At 42.1% G+C, this 26,818-nt stretch overlaps 1 protein-coding gene across 1 annotated transcript in view; it reads right to left on the bottom strand.

Moving 5' to 3' along the window:
* LOC124017336 overlaps positions 1 to 26,818 on the bottom strand; it is a 110,910-nt gene that overhangs the window by 54,865 nt on the left and 29,227 nt on the right. Inside the window, exons 2-3 of the mRNA XM_046332589.1 lie at positions 14,242 to 14,349; positions 12,986 to 13,122 (exon numbers count right to left, since the gene is read on the bottom strand). Coding sequence (XP_046188545.1) covers positions 12,986 to 13,122; positions 14,242 to 14,328 — 224 coding nt within the window. The 5' untranslated portion in view covers positions 14,329 to 14,349. The remainder of the gene's footprint in view (positions 1 to 12,985; positions 13,123 to 14,241; positions 14,350 to 26,818) is intronic.

Here is a 26,818-nt window from a genome sequence, read left to right on the forward strand (position 1 = left end):
TTAGAACCTAGTCTGTAGCAGGAACCATGCTGTGGCTCCTCTTGACAAGGCCCTCTCCCCCAGGCTACATGTCTGAAGCACACCCTGTGCAGGGGGCACACACGCACACACACACTCTTTCCCCCTCCACCTTCTTTCTCTGTCTCTCCTACTCTCTCTTTCTTCCCTCATCCATCCTCCCTTCATCGCCTGCAATGCGGGGTAGATGGGCAAAGCTGGCACAGGGTGCAGTGTCTGCTGTATGGAACATCGGAAGTGTGTGTGTGTGTGTGTGTGTGTGTGTGTGTGTGTGTGTGTGTGTGTGTGTGTGTGTGTGTGTGTGTGTGTGTGTGTGTGTGTGTGTGTGTGCGTGTGCGCGTGCGCGTGTGCGTGTGCGTGTGCGTGTGTGTCCTTGTCAGTCTCTGTCACAGTCAGATTGTAGAGAGCAAGTGGGCCCATGGGAGACGGAGGCAGATGGGATGGTGTCACCTTCCTTTCATTGGAGCGTGACACTGTCATCAATTCAGTTTTTTGCCAGTTTCCTCTTTCCATGTTACTCCTTTCAAGCTGTACTCTGTATTCACCATTCAAACTGTCCAGTCAGTTTGAATCTATTCAGTCATATCAGCTGTGATTGTTAATGTATAAGAGTTAGATTACCTGCAGTTGACGTTATCGAAGATGATTACTTTCAAAAGTACCTATATCAAAGTTTTTGTCATTCTTATCATTGGATTACCCATATTATTTGACGTTAACAAATATTTCCACATGTTCTCTGTATCCATAACAATATCAAAGTTCACATCGCTGGTTAACCTCCCTCACAAATATCTGACAGACCTTCCTCTCTCCACCTCAGTCAAGTAATATGACAAAAACCTCGTAAAAAACAACCAGATATTGGACTGACCGAGCCAATAAACCACAGGGCTCTGACACAAACTCCTCTAACTCCTCCATCTCGTGGCAATTTAGCGCCAGGCAGCTGACTTCACGAAGGGATGCCTTTTAAAAGAACACGGGAGGCTAGCTTTGTGCCATCAAACAGTGCTGGTCGTTAGGATGTCGGAAGCCGATGGGAGCCGAAATGGCAGCGAGAGTTTCACAGCGGCGATAGTAAACAGACTTTATGGTGCATTACCGAGGCCCAAGAGCAGACAGCCTGCATGGCGTACCTCATCCCAGCGCACAGTCAAATTAAAAGCGTTCCCGCCGTGTATGATATGGGATGCCTTTGCCTCGCTGCTGCGCCTCAAAGTCTTTGCTCTATGGAAACACATGCCTGTGCATGCTAACACACACACACACTCAAATAAACAAGCACACACACACAAGTGGTGCGTGCAAACACATACTCTCTCATTCCTCTATTCCCTGTGAATAAGTCCATCTACTGGACTTCAATAAGTGCCAATGTGACTGTTACTCCCCAGCCACACTTGCACACATCCATGCAAACACACACACACACACACAAACACAAACACATACAGTTGAAGTTGGAAGTTTACATAAACCTAAGCCAAATACATTTAACTCAGTTTTTCACAATTCCTGACATTTAATCCGAGTAAGAATTCCCTGTCTTAGGTCAGTTAGGATCACCACTTTATTTTAAGAATGTGAAATGGCAGAATAATAGTAGAGAGAGATTTATTTCAGCTTTCATTTCTTTCCTCACATTCCCAGTGGATGAGACGCTTACATACACTTAATTAGTATTTGGTAGCATTGCCTTTAAATTGTTTAACTTGGGTCAAACGTTTTGGGTAGCCTTCCACAAGCTTTCCACAATAAGTTGGGTGAATTTTGGCCCATTCCTCCTGACAGAGCTGGTGTAACTGAGTCAGGTGTGTAGGCCTCCTTGCTCGCACACACTTTTTCAGTTCTGCCCACAAATGTTCTATTGGATTGAGGTCAGGGCTTTGTGATGGCCACTCCAATACCTTGACTTTGTTGTCCTTAAGCCATTTTGCCACAACTTTGGAAGTATGCTTGGGGTCATTGTCCATTTGGAAAACCCATTTGCGACCAAGTTTTAACTTTAATTGATGTCTTGAGATGTTGCTTCAATATCTCCACATCATTTTCCTGCCTCATTATGCCATCTATTTTGTGAAGTTAACCAGTCCCTCCTGCAGCAAAGCACCCCCACAACATGATGCTGCCATCACTGTGCTCCACGGTTGGGATGGTGTTCTTCGGCTTACAAGCTTCCCCCTTTTTCCTCCAAACATAACGATAGTCATTATGGCCAAACAGTTCTATATTGTTTCATCAGACCAGAGGACATTTCTCCAAAAAGTCCGATCTTTGTCGCCATGTGTAGTTGCAAACCGTAGTCTGTTTTTTTAATTGGCGGTTTTGGAGCAGTGGCTTCTCCCTTGCTGAGCAGCCTTTGAGGTTATGTTGATATAGGACTTGTTTTACTGTGGATATAGATACTTTTGTACCTGTTTCCTCCAGCATCTTCACAAGGTCATTTGCTGTTGTTCTGGGATTGATTTGCACTTTTCGCACCAAAGTACGTTCATCTCTAGGAGACAGAACACGTCTCCTTCCTGAGTGGTATGATGGCTGCGTGGTTCCATGGTGTTTATACTTGCATACTATTGTTTGTACTGATGAATGTGGTACCTTCAGGCATTTGGAAATTGCTCCCAAGGATGAACCAGACTTGTGGAGGTCTACAAATTGTTTTCTGAGGTATTGGCTGATTTCTTTAGATTTTCCCATGATGTCAAGCAAAGAGGCACTGCGTTTGAAGGTAGGCCTTGAAATACATCCACAGGTACACCTCCAATTGACTCAAATAATGTCAGAAGCCTCTAAAGCCATGACATACTTTTTTGGATTTTCCCAAGCTGTTTAAAGGCAGCTTAGTGTATGTAAACTTCTGACCCACTGGAATTGTGATACAGTGAATTATAAGTGAAATAATCTGTCTGTAAACAATTGTTGTAAAAATGACTTGTGTCATGCACGAAGTAAATGTCCTAACCGACTTGCCAAAACGATAGTTTGTTAACAAGACATTTGTGGAGTGGTTGAATAACGAGTTTAATGACTCCAAACTAAGTGTATGTAAACTTCTGACTTCAACTGTACATACACACATCCCACCTACACAGGGTTCTAATCCGATATCAATGCAAAACACTCGGGTGAACCAGCATAAGAGAAGCTTTCAGCATAGGCCCACTACGGAGGAGAGTAAATAATAATACACCACATACAGGGCTTTGCACTGCAATTTGGGCCATTTAAAAAAAGGATGGTATTGGCACCAATGTCAAGGGAAAGGAAATATATATGTATTTACTGTTGAAAATAAGCATGTTATAGCATGTAAGGCTGTTTACTTTCCATTTTGAGATTTAAGATCTATGACAAGTATGTGACTTTTGTGTGAAACAGAGTGGTCCATTTTGTCAACCATTATGTAGGTTTCAAGTTCACAGCACGTCTGTTATTTTCTCTATCTACAGAACAGAGCCCTATACATACTGTACCTCAATATCTCTATAACCCATATATGCAAAAATAGTTGCCACATTGATTCTGTGAGATACGTTCCTGTTTTCCTTTTTTACTACAGCTTTACAAATCAAAACAACGTAGCTAAATTCTCCCCATCCCACATTTCACTTACATTCACAACCACAACAAATTAAAAAAACGCCTCTCGTTCAACCGCCGACGTGTTTCCATCTAAAAGTGGGCCGAACTTCCATCAGTTGGGCGTAGTGGAGAGACTGCTGGAAAACAGACCCCCTGCTAGCTCGCTAATAAGACAAGCCCAATCCAACGCTTCTCCATCAGAAGCTTCATAACTCGTTAGGGTAATTACAACTATCACACGTTGATTCCACCGGTAGTAATTAAGAGACAACTTGTCAAAGGGAATAGAGGAGCTAGACAGCTCTTCCGCACACAACAAACTCACTATCCAGGCAATTAGCTAAAGGCGTCAGTCATACAAAAGTTATACTTAAACTGGTTCTGTAGTAGATTATTAAGAATGTCTCAACCTGTGTTCAAGAATGTCCTTTTTACCTTTATTCAGATTACAACCTCTCACTCAGTTATTTGAAAATGAAATCATCTCCAAAATATCCCATAAAGAGTTGGTTGCAATGTCAGTTTAATCCACTGGAAAAGACAGAACAAATATTACAACAAATATTATGGTTAAACTCAAAAATACTAATTGATTAAAAGACTATATTCTTGGAAGAAATGTTTACAAATGTCATAATATTTGTAAATGATATCATAAATAGGACTGGTGGAGTTATGTAGCACACGCAGCTATCAAAAATGTATGGAAATAACCTAAAAAATGGAAGAGGCAAGTGGATGGGGTGTCACGTTCTGACCTTTATTCCTTTGTTTTGTCTTTATTTAGTATGGTCAGGGTGTGAGTTGGGGTGGGCAGTCTATGTTAGTTTTTCTATATTTTCTATTTCTGTGTTTGGCCTGATATGGTTCTCAATCAGAGGCAGCTCTCTATCGTTGTCCCTGATTGAGAACCATATTTAGGTAGCCTGTTTTCCTTTGTGTTTTGTGGGTGGTTATTTTCAGTCTTTGTATGTCTGCACCAGATAGAACTGTTTCGGTTTTCACGTTGTTGTTTTGAATTTTTGAAGTGTTCCATTTCTTATTAAAAAGATGAACACTAAACACGCTGCGCTTTGGTCCTCTCCTTCTTCCACCGACGACAACCGTTACATGGGGGAGAAATTAAGGAACTTATCTGTCAGCCCTGAATTAAAGACCAGTATTGGTTAAAGAAATAGTTCAATAAAAAAATATACCAGTTTCATTTAAGGACAAAAAAAATGACAGCTGTGCCACACAGATTACAAAATAGTTGAGAAGCGATTTTCGATGTACCGATTCCATGGTTTATGAACTGATACACAAAACGACGCTGGATTCAAAACAGAGTTTTTATATTTAAATGATTATACAAAGTTCTTGCAATCAATAGAATGTTATATACAGTATATTGGGAATACAACCATCCCAACTCTGTAGATTTTGCTGTGATTATTTGTTTTGTACTGTCCATACGTAGTTTGTTTTTGGTCGCAGGTTCAGGAGTGGCAGAAGAATTGCAACATTTACATGGCTTTTTCTTTGCAATTCTGCCTAGAAAGCCAGCATCCCGGAGTCGCCTCTTTACTGTTGACGATAAGACTGGTGTTTTGCGGGTAGTATTTAATGAAGCTGCCAGTTGAGGACTTGTGAGGTGTCTGCTTCTCAAACTAGACACTCTAATGTACTTTTCTTCTAGCAGTTGTGCACCGGGGCCTCCCAATCCTATTTCCATTCTGGTTAGAGACAGTTTGCGCTATTCTGTGAAGGGAGTAGTACACGGCATTGTACGAGTTTCTTGGCAATTTCTGGCATGGAATAGTGTTCATTTCTCAGAACAAGAATATACTGACGAGTTTCAGAAGTAAGTTCTTTGTTTCTGGTCATTTTGAGCCTGTAATCGAATCCACAAATGCTGATGCTCCAGATACATAACTAGTCTAAAAGAAGGACAGTTTTATTGCTTCTTTAATCAGAACTACAGTTTTTAACTGTGCTAACATAATTGCAAAAGGGTTTTCTAATGATCAATTAGCCTTTTAAAATGATAAACTTGGATTAGCTAACACAATGTGTCATTGGAACACAGGAGTGATGGTTGCTGATAATGGGCCTCTGTACACCTATGTAGATATTCCATAAAAAATCAGCCATTTCCAGCTACAATAGTCATTTACAACATTAACAATGTCTACACTGTTTTTCTGATCAATTTGATGTTATTTTAATGGACAAAAAAATAGCTTTTATTTCAAAAACATGGACATTTCTATGTGACCCCAAACTTTTGAATGGCAGTGTAAAAATAATAAATAAATAAATTATCCAGCGCTAATTACAACTATCACACATTGAGTCTGCTGGTAATAATTAAGAGACGGCTCATCAAAGAGAATAGAGGAGCTAGACAGCTCTTCCGCACACAACAATCTCACTATGCAAGCAATTAGCGAAAAGAACTGACGTGTGCACAAACATTAATAATAAAGAGATGCTGCTGACTAAATTCCTGGATAAATTACAGCGATTCTAATTCAAACTTTTGTCTGGCTTTGAAACTTCTCAACTCCTGAATGGCGGCAGGGAACTGGAACAGTGCCTAACAGGGGAGGAGCAGCTTTCTGGAATTGAGAATGTATTTGCTTCCTTTGCATCATTCGACAGTCGTGGGAGGGAGGCAAGACAGTGGCTTTGAAGGCTACTCATTGAACATGCTTTAAATTTGTGTATAAAAGTATTTTCTTAATTATAGCACAGTCTTTTGTCATAAAGGCCATCCAAATAAGAAAACAAGACAAAGATGGGAGTAGTCTGTCTTTAATTCAAGAAGGTTTCCAACAATTTGTTCATCAATTGGCACAGAGTCTGTTCATGTCAGATTTGATTTAACCAACAATGACTAGTTACTGTATTCAATGTACAGTATGTGTCGAGTTAGCTTTTGGCATTGCAGTAGCATGTGTTGTGTGTTGTGCTGCTGCATGGTGTGAGCGCACTATAGGAGATGATCAATGTAGAGGAAGACAGTAAACTGTCTGCTTTGTCTGACAATGTTTAGAATGTTGTAAGAATATTTAGAAGTGTCGGAGAGGATGAAAAGGCAACGTTTTGAAGCCCCTTTGCTTTCAGTTTCATACCCTTCAAGTGATAGGGGTGTGTGTGTGTGTGTGTGTGTGTGTGTGTGTGTGTGTGTGTGTGTGTGTGTGTGTGTGTGTGTGTGTGTGTGTGTGTGTGTGTGTGTGTGTGTGTGTGTGTGTGTGTGTGTGTGTGTGTGTGTGTGTGTGTGTGTGTGTGTGTGTGTGTGTGTGTGTACAGTACATCCATTTGTGTATGTGAGCACGACGGCGAGCCCGCCTGTGAGTGTATGTTTTCAGGAGGGAACTGTAGTGAGTGAACAGGCAGCAAGGTTCTGGGGCTGAGTCTGTCTTTTTCGGCGCTCACAGCCCCCCTCAGGCTGGCTGCTCACATCAAAGAGAAGCCTTGTATCTCAGAGGAGCTTAGAAATTCAGCCCCAGGCTTGGCGAGGCCTTCACAGCTCTCGCCTAAGGGGCCTGAGCAGCCAACCAAGGGCCAAGAGCACTCAGACAAAAGCAGTGGATAACCGCACTAGGGGAGAGCCAAGGAGCCAGGACAGCGAGCCGAGCAAAGAGTATGCAGTGTCATCCTAGAGCTCGCTAAAGACAGTATAGGGGAGAATATAAATTCTTCTAGGTAGCACAAACTAGTGGTTTCTTGCTGGAGCATGATTTCTCGCTCTGCGATTGCTGAACATGTAAAAAAATGATGTGTTCTATGAATAATTTACTTCATAAATAGATAATATTAGCCTATTATGAAAGTACATTAATATTCAAGTGATGAGTTGGTAGAGGAGGGTGTTTTTCAGAATCTATGTTTAGTTTTCAGTTGGCAACAACTGTCTATTCCCTTCATTACTCTTACAAGTTACAAGCAGAGGCTTGTAAAAAAAAGTAAAACAAATATATAACATTCTGTTATAAACTGCAGTGCCCATAGGGGGAACAAAGGCACGTGCCCCCTCAGATTTGTCCTGTTTTTACATTTGTCAGATGTTAAATTATGTTGTTGAAGGAATTACTAATACATGTTTAAGCCCACGTTTTATCATAATTATTTATAAAAAAATATCTATCGGCAGTATTTTGGGGAGGGGGCACACTGACTGGACCAGGAAAAGAGTACCCTGTTCTCAGCAGTAAGTGGTTCGTTCCAATGTGCAACACGGAGCAAGAGAGAGAGAGAGTAGAGTGACACACAGCATTTGATTTTAGCTGCCATAGATTGGCAGGACTCACAGGAGGTATATTTGATCAAGCTATGTAGCCTATTGATTTCATCTTGATGAATAAATATTATGTTTTTTTGTTTCCCTGTAATACTAGCCACCTAGCAATTTTATAAAGTTGGCTTTATCTAGCCAGTGTCACGATCGTTGTTCGAAATGGACCAAGGCGCAGCGTACTTAGAGTTCCACATGTTTAATAAATATAATGAAACTCACCAAAAACAATAAAGAAGCAAACGAAACGTGATGTTCTGTGCTGCTCACAGGCAGCTACACAAAAACAAGATCCCACAAACAACAGGTAGGGAAAGGTTGCCTAAATATGATCCCCAATCAGATACAACAATAGACAGCTGCCTCTGATTGGGAACCATACCAGGCCAACAAAGAGACAGAAAACATAGACTACCCACCCTAGTCACACCCTAGGGTGGGTAGTCTCTAAGGTCAGGGCGTGACAGCCAGCTAGATGTGTTCCCAGTCTCCCGACCTCATAACTAGAAACCAAGCCGTTTCAGACTATCAATCCAGTTAGAGGAGCTTGTCTAACTATCTTAGCTGGCATGCCTGCTGGCAAGGTTGGAAGACTTTAGAAAAGCAATCAATTACTAAATGTACTGAATAAGACTCACATTCCTTTCAACCTTTTACCCAGATTTTAGCAGAGATGCAGAGAAGCATATTACGTTGTTTTTCTCTCCAAAGAACCACCAGTCAAAAGGATACAGACAGCTCAAGAGGTATACTTAAATATGCAGAAAAATGCTTGGTTTAAATGTAATTTAATGTGATAATATCATGATATTTTGTCTATTAATTATGATAAGATGATATGTTCCTGTATTCCTGTATGGATTGTAAATATATGGATTCTAAATCTTAATATCTTTGTATCTATAATATTTTTCATCTTTATTTAACCAGGTAGGCAAGTTGAGAACAAGTTCTCATTTACAATTGTGACCTGTCCAAGATAAAGCAAAGCAGTTCGACACATACAACGACACAGAGTTACACATGGAGTAAAACAAACATACAATCAATAATACAGTAGAAACAAGTCTATATACGATGTGAGCAAATGAGGTGAGATAAGGGAGGTAAAGGCAAAAAAAGGCCATGGTGGCAAAGTAAATACAATATAGCAAGTAAAACACTGGAATGATAGATTTGCAGTGGAAGAATGTGCAAAGTAGAAATAAAAATAATGGGGTGCAAAGGAGCAAAATAAATAAATAAATAAAATAAATACAGTAGGGAAAGAGGTAGTTGTTTGGGCTAAATTATAGGTGGGCTATGTACATGTGCAGTAATCTGTGAGCTGCTCTGACAGCCGGTGCTTAAAGCTAGTGAGTGAGATAAGTGTTTCCAGTTTCTGAGATTTTTGTAGTTCGTTCCAGTCATTGGCAGCAGAGAACTGGAAGGAGAGGCGGCCAAAGAAAGAATTGGTTTTGGGGGTGACCAGAGAGATATACCTGCTGGAGCGCGTGCTACAGGTGGGTGATGCTATGGTGACCAGCGAGCTGAGATAAGGGGGGACTTTACCTAGCAGGGTCTTGTAGATGACATGGAGCCAGTGGGTTTGGCGACGAGTATGAAGCGAGGGCCAGCCAACGAGAGCGTACAGGTCGCAATGGTGAGTAGTATATGGGGCTTTGGTGACAAAACGGATGGCACTGTGATAGACTGCATCCAATTTGTTGAGTAGGGTATTGGAGGCTATTTTGTAAATGACATCGCCAAAGTCGAGGATTGGTAGGATGGTCAATTTTTCAAGGGTATGTTTAGCAGCATGAGTGAAGGATGCTTTGCTGCAAAATAGGAAGCCAATTCTAGATTTATCTTTGGATTGGAGATGTTTGATGTGGGTCTGGAAGGAGAGTTTACAGTCTAACCAGACACCTAGGTATTTGTAGTTGTCCACGTATTCTAAGTCAGAGCCGTCCAGAGTAGTGATGTTGGGCAGGTGGGCAGGTGCAGGCAGCAATTGGTTGAAGAGCATGCATTTAGTTTTACTTGTATTTAAGAGCAATTGGAGGCCACGGAAGGAGAGTTGTATGGCATTGAAGCTTGCCTGGAGGGTTGTTAACACAAATCAAAATCAAATCAAATCAAATGTTATTTGTCACATACACATGGTTAGCAGATGTTAATGCGAGTGTAGCCAAATGCTTGTGCTTCTAGTTCCGACAATGCAGTGATAACCAACAAGTAATCTAACTAACAATTCCAAACCTACTGTCTTATACACAGTGTAAGGGGATAAGGAATATGTACATAAGGATATATGAATGAGTGATGGTACAGAGCAGCATACAGTAGATGGTATCGAGTACAGTATATACATATGAGATGAGTGTGTAGACAAAGTAAACAAAGTGGCATAGTTAAAGTGGCTAGTGATACATTTATTACATAAGGATGCAGTCGATGATGTAGAGTACAGTATGCATATGAGATGAATAATATGAGATGAATAATGTAGGGTAAGTAACATTATATAAGGTAGCATTGTTTAAAGTGGCTAGTGATATATTTACATCATTGGCAGCAGCCACTCAATGTTAGTGGTGGCTGTTTAACAGTCTGATGGCCTTGAGATAGAAGCTGTTTTTCAGTCTCTCGGTCCCAGCTTTGATGCATCTGTACTGACCTCGCCTTCTGGATGATAGCGGGGTGAACAGGCAGTGGTTCGGGTGGTTGATGTCCTTGATGATCTTTATGGCCTTCCTGTAACATCGCCCCCAGTGATGCGTTGTGCAGTCCTCACTACCCTCTGGAGAGCCTTACGGGTGAGGGCGGAGCAGTTGCCGTACCAGGCGGTGATACAGCCCGCCAGGATGCTCTCGATTGTGCATCTGTAGAAGTTTGTGAGTGCTTTTGGTGACAAGCCGGATTTCTTCAGCCTCCTGAGGTTGAAGAGGCGCTGCTGCGCCTTCTTCACGACGCTGTCAGTGTGAGTGGACCAATTCAGTTTGTCTGTGATGTGTATGCCGAGGAACTTAAAACTTGCTACCCTCTCCACTACTGTTCCATCGATGTGGATAGGGGGGTGTTCCCTCTGCTGTTTCCTGAAGTCCACAATCATCTCCTTAGTTTTGTTGACGTTGAGTGTGAGGTTATTTTCCTGACACCACACTCCGAGGGCCCTCACCTCCTCCCTGTAGGCCGTCTCGTCGTTGTTGGTAATCAAGCCTACCACTGTTGTGTCATCCGCAAACTTGATGATTGAGTTGGAGGCGTGCGTGGCCATGCAGTCGTGGGTGAACAGGGAGTACAGGAGAGGGCTCAGAACGCACCCTTGTGGGGCCCCCGTGTTGAGGATCAGCGGGGAGGAGATGTTGTTGCCTACCCTCGGTGTCAAAAGAAGGGACAGAAGTATACAGAATGGTGTCGTCTGCATAGAGGTGGATCAGAGACTCACCAGCAGCAAGAGTGACATCATTGATGTATACAGAGAAGAGTCTGTCCAAGAATTGAACCCTGTGGCACCCCCATAGAGACTGCCAGGGGTCCGGACAGCAGACCCTCCGATTTGACACACTGAACTCTATCAGAGTAGTTGGTGAACCAGGCGAGACAATCATTTGAGAAAACAAGGCTGTCGAGTCTGCCGATGAGGATGTGGTGATTGACAGAGTCCAAAGCCTTGGCCAAATCAATGAATACAGCTGCACAGTAATGTTTCTTATCGATGGCGGTTAAGATATCGTTTAGGACCTTGAGCGTGGCTGAGGTGCACCCATGACCAGCTCTGAAACCAGATTGCATGGCAGAGAAGGTATAGTGAGATTCGAAATGGTCGGTAATCTGTTTGTTGACTTGGCTTTCGAAGACCTTAGAAAGGCAGAGTAGGATAGATATAGGTCTGTAGCAGTTTGGGTCAAGAGTGTCCCCCCCTTTGAAGAGGGGGATGACCGCAGCTGCTTTCCAATCTTTGGGAATCTCAGACGACACGAAAGAGAGGTTAAACAGGCTAGTAATAGGGGTGGCAACAATTTCGGCAGATAATTTTAGAAAGAAAGGGTCCAGATTGTCTAGCCTGCCTGATGTGTAGGGGTCCAGATTTTGCAGCTCTTTCAGAACATCAGCTGACTGGATTTGGGAGAAGGAGAAATGGGGAAGGCTTGGGCGAGTTGCTTTGGGGGGTGCAGTGCTGTTGACCGGGGTAGGTGGAAAGCATGGCCACCCGTAGAAAAATGCTTATTGAAATTCTCAATTATAGTGGATTTATCAGTGGTGACAGTGTTTCCTATCTTCAGTGCAGTGGGCAACTGGGAGGAGGTCTTCTTATTCTCCATGGACTTTACAGTGTCCCAGAACATTTTTGAGTTAGTGTTGCAGGAAGCAAATTTCTGCTTGAAAAAGCTAGCCTTGGCTTTCTAACTGCCTGTTTATAATGGTTTCTAGCTTCCCTGAAAAACTACATATCACGGGGGCTGTTCGATGCTAATGCAGAACGCCATAGGATGTTTTTGTGTTGGTTAAGGGCAGTCAGGTCTGGGGAGAACCAAGGGCGTGATTCTGTGATTTACAACAGTCAGAATTGCACCCTAATTAAAATGACAATTAAACATGTAACAAGGTATGCTTGGATAACATATGCAGACAAATAGACATATTTTTTACATAGAATTAGGCATAATAATTATAGCTCTAGATTGCAGGAGAAAAGCTGTTTCATGTGTTTGAAAATGCAAAAATTCTCCATCCACTCCAACCAATTCTCCAACCACCAAAATAATGTGTGCCTGACACCCCTGCTTACAAGGACTTCTTAATTGCAATACTGCATTTTTAAAGGGCATTCCATTCAGAAGTTACACAAATAAAGTGCTTGAAAATAGAGAAAACCAACTGTTGTTACGTAGCATTGGCAGTGCGTGTTTGTGTTTGCGTGCTTGTGTGTGTGTGTGTCAAACCAATCAAACAGAAGAGGACAGGTGTTCCCTTCAATGCCTGATTCTTCTCAAGGTTAGTTCAAAGGAGTTTTGCCTTACCACTTTTTGGAGAAGTTTGCTGAATTAACAGAGAGAATTTATAGTATGGCACAAAGAGCTTTGCTTTGTAAATGTATTTTTTGAGACCACATCTTACCTGTACACGGCCCGCTTGTCTGACTCCAGCTGGGCCTGGGGGTCAAGGGTCACACTGACGGGGGTGTTCCCAGCCGCCGAGGATGCTGTGATGTGGACCTGCTGGGCCTTGGAGTTCTGTTGGGTGGTGCCTGTCATCTGAGGCCACAGCAAACAGAACCACAGTGAACTACAATACATAGACTGGTAGCCCTGGTCCCAGATCTGTATGTGAATAAGCCCTCTTTTGAATGGGCTTTTGACTTAGAAGACTGGGTTTGTGTTCCACTATCTTATCTCTATCGTGCAGACACACACCTTATCAGATTCTGTGAACTACATGAGAGTGGATAGACAACTGGCTTGATCTTTCTACAAGGCCTATAAAAGATGAGTGTGTTACTGTGATGTGACAGTCTGGATGTGTACAATGCCTCTCTTCAATTGTGTTGGTCCCCTACCCCCACCTCTCTCTCTTTCTCATTCTCCCCCTTCATCCTCTCTCTCCTCTCAGCCTTTGGAGAGAAGGAAATTAGGCCCCTCCTCCCCCCTCCAAATCCCTCCTTACCCCACCCCCCTCTGTGTTGGTTTGGGGAGGAAGCTTCAAGTCTTAATCCCAGCTCCAAATGGGAAATAAATTAGCTTCTTCACACTTAACTAGCTCTCATTTGCATTTTGTTGCCAGCGCTGACTGAGACTCGGGAGATCTCCCCTGGCACTAATCCTCCGGGTGAAAGGAAAGAGTGGTAGAGAGGAGACAAGGAGGGGAGTGGTAAAGGTGCTCTGGCAAACCTGCTCTACTTCCTTCTCTAGGATAGCTAGGATGAGGTTGAGGTTGAACTGTTTGTCTAAGGTCATGTTGTCTCCTCATGACGGTGGTTGAGATTGAGGTAGGGTAAGTCCTAGATCACAGGAGGCTGCTGATGGAAGGACGGCTGATAATAATGGACGGAATGGTGTGAATGGAATGGTATCAAACACGTGTTTGATGTGTTCGATACCATTCCATTTATTCTGTTCTAGCCATTACTGTACTTTGAGCCCATCCCCCCAATTAAGGTGCTATCGGCAGCATGTGTCCTAGATATACAGTTTGGGCTAGCCTCTACTTCAAACTCTTATAACAATGTTTGTTTGGAAGTGCACTTGACTAAAGACAAATAAGAGACTCAGGATTTTTCAATTGATGAACTGATTTTCAATACATTTCCTCGATTGACTGAAATAAAAAACTGTCTTGGACCCCAACCCTGAGCTGACCACTAGTGGTGTACTGACCTGTTGGCTCTCCTGGTACGACGGTGGAGGAACGCTCTGGGTGGCCATCATTGTCAGTGCTGGTGCTGGGGACACATGTTGCATCATGGGACAGCTTCACATGGAGACCTGCAGGGGGATACAAACACACATGGTGTTAGGAGTACATTACATGCATTTTTGTAGAGTAGTGAACTACATGTAGTTCAACTAGTAAGTTTACTACATTTTGCAGTAGCTTGGTAGTTGAACTAAAGTCTAAACTAGGTTGTGTTTTCAGTAGTTAATTACTTTTTTGCCATGTAGCTGTGTAGCTAACTACTGGAACTACACACAACTCCTTTTGCAAAAACAGAAGAAGATATGGGTGAAGTAGGCAATCATTTACTTTATTTTTCAGTATCAGACCTGCCTATTTTTTACTTGAAAAATACTGTCGTTTTTTTTGTTTAATAGGCTAAATTACTGGATGTCATAAGGTGAATGCACCAATTTGTAAGTCGCTCTGGATAAGAGCGTCTGCTAAATGACTTAAATGTAAATGTAAATGACTTAAATTACACATAATGTTAACCCCAAAGTTATATGTTCTTGCAATTTGTAGTCATTGACATTTCAGATTTACATATGATCATTTTTCACAAAGTAGTTTGGATGTGAACTACTTTTTGAAAATAACTTTAGTTATGTAAACTATATTTTTCTTAAGGTTAGCTTTAGTGTACCTTAACTTCTTACAGTGTAAAGTCATTGGTAGCTTGATAATCTTTTCAGATGAGCTTCCCCAACACTGATTATACTGTATATAAACATCAGGTGTTGTGTTGTGATAGAAGGGGCCTCTTAACTGCTGGTCCAGGGTCAGAGCCCGTATTCATAAAGTGTCTCAGAGTAGTAGAGCTTATCTACAGTTATGTTTTTTACAATAGACCATAATGAAGAAGAGCTTGTTTCAATCCATATCGCAGAAGTTCAACGCTATAGCGTGTTTGAAATTTAAAGGCGATGAATGCAGTCTCCAAATTTCACGGTAAACCCTGTATATGTCGGTTCAATTCTGAAATTACCTTTAAATATCAATTACTCTAAAGCACTGAACATCCATTATACGGATTGAATCAAGCCCTAAGACTAGATCAACACCCCTCTGGGAAGCTTTATGAATAGGCCCGTATATTTACTAATCCTCCTAATCAGCTTTAGTTGGTGTTTCTCCTTGCTACTCTCAATACCTTGCTTGGTGCATTTCAATGTACATTAATAAAATACTTGATTGTTTGGATTTAACAGGGTGATAACACATTTTATTAAAAACATTTATAAGCATTTAATGACTTGAATAAATATGCTTATGCAGCAATTGCCACATTTTGACAAAGGTAAGCAGAACTCCCTTTCACTAAGTCCACAAAATGATTAACTTGCTGTACAGTATGTAAAATGTATCTGGTGTTGAGAATGACTGAGCAGCAGTTGTCTGGTTTATTACTGTGCAAGTCAGCCACCAGGTGCTGCTATGATTAAGTAATGGGAGAGGGGAAGAATACTGAACTATCTGTTAGTTTTCTCCTCCCTGTGTCTTCTGTCTGTCACTCCTACATTCTCTGTCTCTCTCTCAATTCCAAGGGCTTTATTGTCATAGGAAATATATGTTTACAAGTGAAATAGATAATAAACAAAGTTAGGGAAAAAAATATGAACCGTAAACTTTACACTCACAAAAGTTCCAAAGGAATAGAGACATTCCAAATGTCATATTATGGCTATATACAGTGTTATAACGATGTTAAAATAGTTAAAGTACAAAAAGGAAAATAAATAAACATAAATATGGGTTTTATTTACAATTGTTTTGTTCTTCACTGGTTGCCCTTTTCTTGTGGCAACAGGTCACAAATATTGCTACTGTGGTATTCCACCCAAAAGATACTGTATGGGAGTATATCAAAATTTGATTTGTTTTTGAGTTCTTTGTGGGTCTGTGTAATCTGATGAAAACGTATATATTTGGCAGGAGGTTAGGAAGTGCAGCTCAGTTTCCACCTAATTTTGTAGGTAGTGTGCACATAGCCTGTCTTCTCTTGAGAACCAGGTCTGCCTATGGCGGCCTCTCTCAATTACAAGGCTATGCTCACTGAGTCTGTACATAGTCAAAGCTTTCCTTCATTTTGGGTCAGTCACAGTGGCCAGGTATTCTGCCACTGTGTACTCTCTGTTTATGACCAAATACCATTCTAGTTAGCTTTTCTTAATTATTTCCAATGTGTCAAGTAATTCTCTTCTTGTTTTCTCATGATTTGGTTGAGTCTAATTGTGTTGCTATCCTGGGATTCTGTGGGGTCTTTTTGTGTTTGTGAACAGAGCCTCAGGACCAGCTTGCTTATGGGACTCTTCTCCAGGTTCATCTCTCTATAGGTGATAGCTTTGTTATGGAAGGTTTGGAAATCGCTTCTTTTTAGATGATTGTAGAATTTAACAGCTATTTTCTGGATTCTGATCATTAGTGTCTTTCGGCCTAATTCTGCTCTGCATGCCATATTTGGGGTTTTACATTGTACACTGAGGTTATTTTTTGCAAAATTCTGAATGAGTTTCAATTCGGTGTTTGTACCATTTTGTGAATTTATGGATTCACCCCAGACCTCACAACCATAAAGGGCAATGGATTCTATAACTGATTCAAGTATATCAAGTATATATCAAGTTTAATTTGTATATCGAATGTTATGTTCCTTTTGATGGCATAGAAGGCCCTTCTTGCCTTGTCTCTCAGATCTTTTACAGCTTTGTGGAAGTTAACTGTGACACAGATGTTTAGGCTGAGGTATGTATAGTTTGTTGTGTACTCTAGGGCAACCATGTCTAGATGGAATTTGTATTTGTGGTCCTGGCAACTGGACCTTTTTTGGAACACCATTATTTTTTGTCTTACTCAGATTTACTGTCTGGGCTCAGGTCTAACAGAATCTGTGCAGTAGATCTATGTGTTGCTGTAGGCCCTCCCTGGTTGGGGACAGAAGCACCAGATCATCAGAAAACAGTAGACATTTGACTTCAGATTCAAGTAGCATGAGGCCGGATGCTGCAGACCAGGGTGAATACATATAATGATATCCTACTGTACATGGGGTCCATTCACTCTCATTGATGTCTGTGACTAATCTCTCTCTCTCTCTCTCTCTCTCTCTCTCTCTCTCTCTCTCTCTCTCTCTCTCTCTTACATATGATACATTGTAGACATGTATACCATAGCTTCTAAATAAGTCCACAAGCAATGTAGCATCACAGAATAAGTGAAATTCTAATAAGAAAACAACATTACACACAAAAGGGAATCAGTGCCCTTGTTTTTCCCATGTAGGTTATACTTATGACACCAATCTAATCAGTGTCCAATTAAAGCTCCAGTCAGTGGACTAATTGCTATTGTCCAGAGCTGGAGGAATCCTGCAGGGTTGTCTACTGTACCAAGTGGAGTTCCCTGGGGAGCTCATTGGCTTATAGGGTCTCTGGAGTTGACACACACACACACACTCACACTCACACTCACACTCACACTCACACACTCACACAAACACAAACACAGGGACCCCTACCTGCATCACAACCTGTTAGGTAAACACAGCAGGCTCACCTCAGTGTGTTTCTAATGGTCTATCTATGTGACTGTGGCCTATATGTATATACTGACTACACAATACCTAACTTTTTGATACAATCATATTAACCTCATAGTAAGTCAAAAAATATATCCTAGTATAAACACTGCTCCAAAAAAATAAAGGGAACACTTAAACAACACAATGTAACTCCAAGTCAATCACACTTCTGTGAAATCAAACTGTCCACTTAGGAAGCAACACTGATTGACAATAAATTGCACATGCTGTTGTGCAAATGGAATAGACAACAGGTGGAAATTATAGGCAATTAGCAAGACACCCCCAATAAAGGAGTGGTTCTGCAGGTGATAACCACAGACCACTTCTCAGTTCCTATGCTTCCTGGCTGATGTTTGGTCACTTTTGAATGCTGGCGGTGCTTTCACTCTAGTGGTAGCATGAGATGGTGTCTACAACCCACACAAGTGGCTCAGGTAGTGCAGCTCATCCAGGATGGCACATCAATGCGAGCTGTGGCAAGAAGGTTTGCTGTGTCTGCCAGTGTAGTGTCCAGAGCATGGAGGCGCTACCAGGAGACAGGCCAGTACATCAGGAGACGTGGAGGAGGCCGTAGGAGGGCAACAACCCAGCAGCAGGACCGCTACCTCTGCCTTTGTGCAAGGAGGAGCAGGAGGAGCACTGCCAGAGCCCTGCAAAATAACCTCCAGCAGGCCACAAATGTGCATGTGTCTGCTCAAACGGTCAGAAACAGACTCCATGAGGGTGGTATGAGGGCCCGACATCCACAGGTGGGGGTTATGCTTACAGCCCAACACTGTGCAGGATGTTTGGCATTTGCCAGAGAACACCAAGATTGGCAAATTCGCCACTGCTGCCCTGTGCTCTTCACAGATGAAAGCAGGTTCACACTGAGCACGTGACAGACGTGACAGAGTCTGGAGATGCCGAGGAGAACGTTCTGCTGCCTGCAACATCATCCAGCATGACCGGTTTGGCGGTGGGTCAGTCATGGTGTGGGGTGGCATTTCTTTGGGGGGCCGCACAGCCCTCCATGTGCTCGCCAGAGGTAGCCTGACTGCCATCAGGTACAAAGATGAGATCCTCAGACCCCTTGTGAGACCATATGCTGGTGCGGTTGGCCCTGGGTTCCTCCTAATGCAAGACAATGCTAGACCTCATGTGGCTGGAGTGTGTCAGCAGATCCTGCAAGAGGAAGGCATTGATGCTATGGACTGGCCCGCCCGTTACCCAGACCTGAATCCAATTGAGCACATCTGGGACATCATGTCTCGCTCCATCCAGCAACGCCACGTTGCACCACGGACTGTCCAGGAGTTGGCGGATGCTTTAGTCCAGGTCTGGGAGGAGATCCCTCAGGAGACCATCCACCACCTCATCAGGAGCATAACCAGGTGTTGTAGGGAGGTCATACAGGCACGTGAAGGTCACACACACTACTGAGCCTCATTTTTACTTGTTTTAAGGACATTACATCAAAGTTGGATCACCCTGTAGTGTGGTTTTCCACTTTAATTTTGAGTGTGACTCCAAATCCAGACCTCCATGGGTTCACAAATATGATTTCCATTGATCATTTTTGTGTGATTTTGTTGTCAGCACATTCAACTATGTAAAGAAAAAAGTATTTAATAAGAATATTTCATTCATTCAGATCTAGGATGTGTTATTTTAGTGTTCCCTTTATTTTTTTGAGCAGTGTATAAAACAACATTCCGGCTACCTAATCTTATTGGCCGAGGAGCATTCCTTAATATAACCCTGGAACCCTGACATTGTGATAAATGTCAAGTGTATTGCATTGTTAAAACATCTTAAGTATCCACCCCTTTATTTACATTTTTTGACATACATGAATCTAACTGCCTGTAGCTCAAGACCTGAAGCAAGGACATGCATATTCTTGATACCATTTGAAAGGAAACACTTTGAAGTTTGTGTAAATGTGAAATGAATTGTAGGAGAATATAACACATTAGATCTGGTAAAAGATAATACAAAGAAAAAAAACATCATCTTTGAAATGCAAGAGAAAGGCCCTAATGTATTATTCAAGCACAGGCACAATTTAGATTTTGATGGCAGCAGTGTGTGTGCAACATTTTAGACTGATCCAAGGAACCTTTGCATTTCTGTTCAAAATTTTGCCAAAATGGGCCTAATTGGTTTATTAATAACTTTTCAAGTTCATAACTGTGCACTCTTCTCAAACAATAGCATGGTATTCTTTCACTGTAATAGCTACAGTAAATTGGACAGTGCAGTTAGATTAATTAACAAGAATTTAATCTTTCTGCCAATATCATATATGTCTATGTCATGGGACATTTTCCTGTTACTTACAACCTCATGCTCATCGCATTAGCGCAAATTAGCTCAACCGTCCCGTGGAAGGGACATCTATCTGTAGATATCCGTAAGAGGTTGCATTTTGAATACAGTTTAATTTGAGCTTGATCTCTAGTATTGTCGAGTGTGGTACCTGATGGTGGTTTCTCTTTGTAGACCAATACACATGTCTGTCTGTGCATATACACCAATACAAATGTTGACCTGTCTGTCTGTGTATACGGTGTACACCAATACACATGTTGACCTGTCTGTCTGTGTATACAGTATACACCAATACCCACAGTGACCTGTCTGTCTTTGCATGTACAGTGCCTTCAGAAACTTTTCATAACCCTTGACTTATACCACATGTTGTTATGTTACAGCCTGAATTCAAAATTGATTAAATATATCTCAGCGCAAGTGATGTCACCGATTGAAATGCTACTAGCATGCATAGCTAACTAGTTAGCCATTTCACACCGGATGCACGCATATTCATCCACGCACGCATGTATACACACACACATGCACACACATACAGAGTGTCTATCCCCTCTTGCTGACAATGCTATATGCTCCTCACCCCCCACACACCCGTGATCAGCACATTCAGACCTAACCAACTCCTCACCCCCCACACACCCCTGTTCAACACACGCAGACCTGACACACTTGGCTTGACCTCTTGAAAGCTACCCTCCTCTACAACACTCCATCTTTTGAACACACACAGACACACACATGCATGCACAGACACACACATACACACACAAAAAACATACTCACACACACACACACACACACTTTTCCCATGCAAAGCACAACATCAGTGAATCAGCATGTCTAGTCATGAGCATGAAGGTCCCTCAGGATGCTATGGTATGAATCACAGTAATTGCTTGTGTGTTTACAGAAAGATTGGGAGCGGTACTGTGGAATAGATTATATTTGTCATCCTCACTAAGAAGGCTGAACTTGTATGGTAATTGTTAACAATCAGAGGTGCCCAGAAGTTAAGTCATATTGACATTGTGAGTCATACCAAATCAAGGCAGAGAGTTGCTTTGGACTGCACCATTTCAACTATATTTTACAGGCAGAAAAGACTAAAAGCAGGGCACATATTCCGATACGTCCATGCAAATAACTGAGACATTATAAAATGCTCTTTAAAAACAGCTGTATAGCATACCCAGTCACCATTTAGCATAAATAATGTGCCTGCTCTACTCTGAATAGAAACAGTGTCTTCGAGTTTGAGGGGTCACAAGTGCACAAGACAGCACACAGATCCAGCCAGACAGAAGGGACAGGAAGTGATGTGAACGGCTGCTCAACTCTGACACAGACAGGATGACACAGAGGACAGGCGTGCTACACCAGTGAGCTCATCCCATCCTATCCTAGGACCTGGGCCTGACACCAACATCAGTGGAAAAGTGCCAGGGAGGCCAAAAACATAACACCCCCCCAACTCAGCCCTCCACTCAACACAGCTTTGGAAAGGATCCTGGCTCACATTTTTTATTACATCTGACGAGCTCCGTTCCAAATCATACAAATTGAGGATGTTGTGTATGTTAGTGTGACTGTGATTTCTATACTGATTGCTATTCCTGGCTTGTGTTTTCATTCCAAGTGGAATCAGCTAAAAGGCATCTTCTCTGTTATCAGTGCTCATTTTAATTGCAAATGCAGAGAGCGAGTTAGTAATTAAATGGAAAATTGCAAATTAACCGATGAGTCTAAAAGATAAAGCAATTCCAATTATTGCACAGTATTATAGGTGGCCTCTCAAGTCTCCCATCCCTCGAAGGAATGCAGTAGGCTACCTAACTGCATTTCTAACACAACCACATTGATGTACAGGCAAATACACACAGACCTACAGTGCCTTCAGTAAGTATTCACACCCCTTGACTTTTTCCACATTGTGTTGTGTTACAGCCTGAATTTAAAATTTATTAAATTGAGATTTGTTTATCACTGGACTACACACCCCATAAAGTCGAAGTAGAATCATGTTTTTAGACATTTTTACTAATTCATTAACAATGAAAAAGCTGACATTTCTTCAGTCAATAAGTATTTACTGTAGTCCCTAAATAATTTTCAGGAGTAAAAATGTTCTCAACAAGTCACAACAACCAGTTGCATGGACTCACTTGTGTGCAATAATAGTGTTTAACGTCATTTTTAAATGACTGCCTTGTCTCTGTACCCCACACATAGAATGAAGGTCCATCAGTCAAGCAGCGAATTTCATACACAGATTCAGCCACAAAGACCAGGGAGTTTTTCCAATGCCTCGCAAAGAAGGGCACCTATTGGTAGACAAGCATGGTGAAGTTATTAATTACACTTCGGATGGTGTATCAATACACACATTCACCACAAAGATACAGGCGTCTTTCCTAACTCAGTTGACGAATAAGAAGGAAATCGCTCAGGGATTTCACCATGAGGCCAAATGGTGACTTTAAAGCAGTTACAGAGTTTAATGGCTGTGATAGGAGAAAACTGAGGATGGATCAACAACATTGTAGTTACTCCACAATACTAACCTAATTGACAGACTGAAAAAAAGGAATCCTTTAATGAATAAAAATATTCCAAAACATGCATCCTGTTTGCAACAGTTCAGAGATTCTATTGGAGAAATTCAGGGATGTTTATCCCCATGTTGTTCCGTTTTCTTCTGTTTCAGAAATATTTTTCAACAGAATCGGCAGAACATTACAGTTGGCACTATGCATTGAGGCAGATAGCGTTCTCCTGGCATTTGTCCGTTGGAAGCATGATCTCTTCTCCAGAGAACGTGCTTCCACTGCTCCAGAGTCCAATGGCGGCAAGTTTTACACAACTCCAGCCGGCGCTGGGCATTGCACATGGTGATCTTAGGCTTGTGTGCGGCGGCTCGGCCATGGAAAGCCATTTCATGAAGCTCCCAACGAACAGTTATTGTGCTGACGTTGCTGCCTGAGGCAGTTTGGAACTCGGTGGTATGTTGCAACCGAGGACTGTCACAGCAGCCTCCGGTCCAGCTCAGGTATTTGGCGTCGCTGGCCTTCTAGCTGCTGCCAAACCTGCTGCTGGCAAATGCCCTTCACTCACCAACCTCGGACTTGTCTCATCATCATTACATACATCTGGTTCCAATCCCCACTCTATCACTGTATATATACTCCCTCTGTCATTTGTCTTTGTCGGTCATTGTAGATGTTGTGTGTTTTCCTGAGAGGAATCTCTCCTACTATTTCCTGAGTACTTTATTATTTTGCACTTTGGGTTTGGTCATGCTTTTATATATGGTGCTTTAATAAATTCAGAAGTTCTGGAACCTCCAGCGAGACAGATGACATGGAGGTGGGCACGACGCACCGTCCCCCAGAGGAACGTATACACTGCTGTCAACAGAGTCCTGCTGCAGGGAGTCGGACCACCCCTGAAACACCGGTCCCAGAAGGAGAACCAGGCGAGGAAGCTACAGGCCGAGCACTGCTCCTGCACCTTCCCAGGTAGGCGTGGAGGTGCCTTGCTCCTCTCTGTCCACCCAGCCCGTCCTCCTTCCTGTCACCTTGCCGGAGTATCCTGGCCCCCCACTGAGTCCTGCCCTAGGGGACTCAGGTTCTGCAGGCAATTTACTAGACCGGTCAGTGGTCTTATCATTACGCATTAGTCCCTTTAGTCCCTTTTACAACCCCCTATCAGGAGTGTCAGGGAAGGTGTCTCTCTGTGTCTCTGTGCCACCTCTGTGGAAAGTCCGGACCAGGCCACCCACGTCCCTATCCTGGAGGAATACCGGGAGCTACAGGTGGATTTTTCAAAGACTCGTGCCACGTAACTGCCCCCTCATCACCCATGGGACTGCACTATTGACCTACTGCCTGGTTCTACCCTCCCACGGAGGCACATTTACCCTCTCTCACATGCAGAGACTGAAGCCATGGAGGTCTAAGTCCAGTAGGCGCCGGCCCAAGGATAACGACCATCGGCGGCGCCCTAGTTCCAATCCCCACTTTATCACTGTATATATATTCCCTCTGTCATACTGTATGTATTTGTCTGTCATTGTAGATGTTGCTTGTTTTCCTGGGAGGAATCTCTCCTGCTATTTCTTGAGAACTTTATTATTTTAAGCTTTGGGTTTCATCCCGCTTTTATATACGGTGCTATATACGGTGCTACGGTGGGAATTCTGAATGAAAAGCGTGCACAAATTAAACTGCCTGCTACTCAGCCATAAAAGCTAGAATATGCATATAATTACTAGATTTGGATAGAATACACTCTGAAGTTCCTAAAACTGTTGGAATGATGTCTGTGAGTATAACAAATCTCATATGGCAGGCAAAAACCTGAGAGAAAAAACAACCAGGAAGTGGGAAATCTGAGGTTTGTAGTTTTTCAACTCTTGGCCTATCGAATACACAGTGTCTATGGGGTAATATTGCACTTCCTAAGGCTTCCACTAGATGTCAACAGTCTTTAGAAACTTGTTTGATGCTTCTACTGTGAGGTGGGGGTGAATGAGAGGTGAATGAGTCAGAGGTCTGCCAGAGAGCCACGAGCCCAGTCTCACGCGTTCACGTGATATTAGCTCTTTTCCATTGCATTTCTACACAAAGGAATTCTCTGGTTGGAACATCATTGAAGATTTGTGTTAAAAACATCCTAAAGATTGATTCTATACATCGTTTGACATGTTTCTACGGACTGTAACAAACTTTTTGACTTTTCGTCTGCTCCTAGTGATCACGTGTCGTGAGTTTGGATTGTGTACTGAACAAGCGAACAAGGTATTTGGACATAAATGATGGACATTATCGAACAAAACAAACATTTATTGTGGAACTGGGATTCCTGGGAGTGCATTCTGATAAATCATCAAAGGTAAGTGAATATTTATAATGCTATTTCTGACTTCTGTTACCTCCACAACATGGCGGATGTCTCCATGGCTTGTTTTTGTGTCTGAGCGCTGTACTCAGATTATTGCATGTTGTGCTTTTTCCGAAATATTTTTTTGAAATCTGACACAGCGGTTGCATTAAGGAGAAGTGGATCTAAAATCCCATGCATAACAGTTGTATCTTTTGGCAATGTTTATTATGAGTATTTCTGTAAATTGATGTGGCTCTCTGCAAAATCACCAATGTAAACTCAGATTTTTGGATATAAATATTAACTTTACCGAACAAAACATACATGTTTTGTGTAACATGAAGTCCTATGAGTGTCATCTGATGAAGATCATCAAAAGTTAGTGATTAATTTTATCTATATTTCTGCTTTTTGTGACTCCTCTCTTTGGCTGGAAAAATGGCCTGCAGTTTCACTGGCTGTTGAGGAGGTGGGACGTAGCGTCCCACATACCCTAGAGAGGTTTATAAATACAGTAGTTCTAAATCTGCGACTGTCTCCTCCTCTCTACACTTATGACAAGAACAGACTATTTTACGCGATACGCGCTTCAGCACTCGGTGATCCTGTTCTGCTAGTTTGTGTGGCCTACCACTTCGCAGCTGAGCTGTTGTTGCTGCTTGTAGTTTCCACTTCACAAAAACAGCACTTATGTTTTGATGTTTTGCATCATTGAGTGCTGAAGTCATTTCCTGTCACAAGTTGTGGACTTGTTTATGTACTGCTGTGCGTTTTATTGCTATTGTTACATTGCTACCTGCCAACATTACGATTTTTACTTTTTAATTAACATTTTATGTATATTTTTTTGTTTTTTCCCCCTCACTAGACTTTTTTCATTCAACTTTTTCACCCCAGACGTTTTATCTGGACATGGTTTTACAGGACCTTCACCAGCCAAAGCTAAGTAGTAGCATTAACATTATGCCTTCTAATTGCAGTCAACCAAGGATTATCAAAAGCCATGCTATAAATTCTCAGACAACCCAAAGATTCCTAGATGCCCTTCCAGACTCCCTCCACCTACCCAAGGACATCAGAGTACAACAATCGGTTAACCACCTAACTGAGGAACTTAATTTAACCTTGCGTAATACCCTAGATGCAGTCGTACCCCTAAAAACAAAAACATTTGTCATAAGAAACTAGCTCCCTGGTATACAGAAAATACCCGAGCCCTGAAGCAAGCTTCCAGAAAATTGGAACGGAAATGGCGCTACACCAAACTGGAAGTCTTCTGATTAGTTTGGAAAGACCGTACCGTGCAGTATCGAAGAGCCCTCACTGCTGCTCGATCATCCTACTTATTTGAGGAGAATAACAACAATCCTAGATTTAATTTTGATACTGTCACAAAGCTAACTAAAAAGCAGCATTCCCCAAGAGAAGATGGCTTTCACTTCAGTAATGATAAATTCATGAACATATTTGACGAAAATCATCATTAGAAATAAAATCCTCTTTAAATCTGCGTATTTCGTCAAAGCTCAGTTGTCCTGAGTCTCCCTAGAATCAAGGGAGACACTCAAGTGTTTTAATACTATATCTCTTGACACATTGATGTAAATTGTCATGGCATGTAAACCTTCAAACTGCAGACTGGACCCTATTCCAACTAAACTACTGAAAGAGCTGCTTCCTCTGCTTGACCCTCCTATGTTGAACATAATAAATGGCTCCAGATCCCCCGGATGCCACTA

The sequence above is a fragment of the Oncorhynchus gorbuscha genome, unplaced genomic scaffold (assembly GCF_021184085.1).
Source record: "Oncorhynchus gorbuscha isolate QuinsamMale2020 ecotype Even-year unplaced genomic scaffold, OgorEven_v1.0 Un_scaffold_19:::fragment_2:::debris, whole genome shotgun sequence".
Classification (NCBI taxonomy): domain Eukaryota; kingdom Metazoa; phylum Chordata; class Actinopteri; order Salmoniformes; family Salmonidae; genus Oncorhynchus; species Oncorhynchus gorbuscha.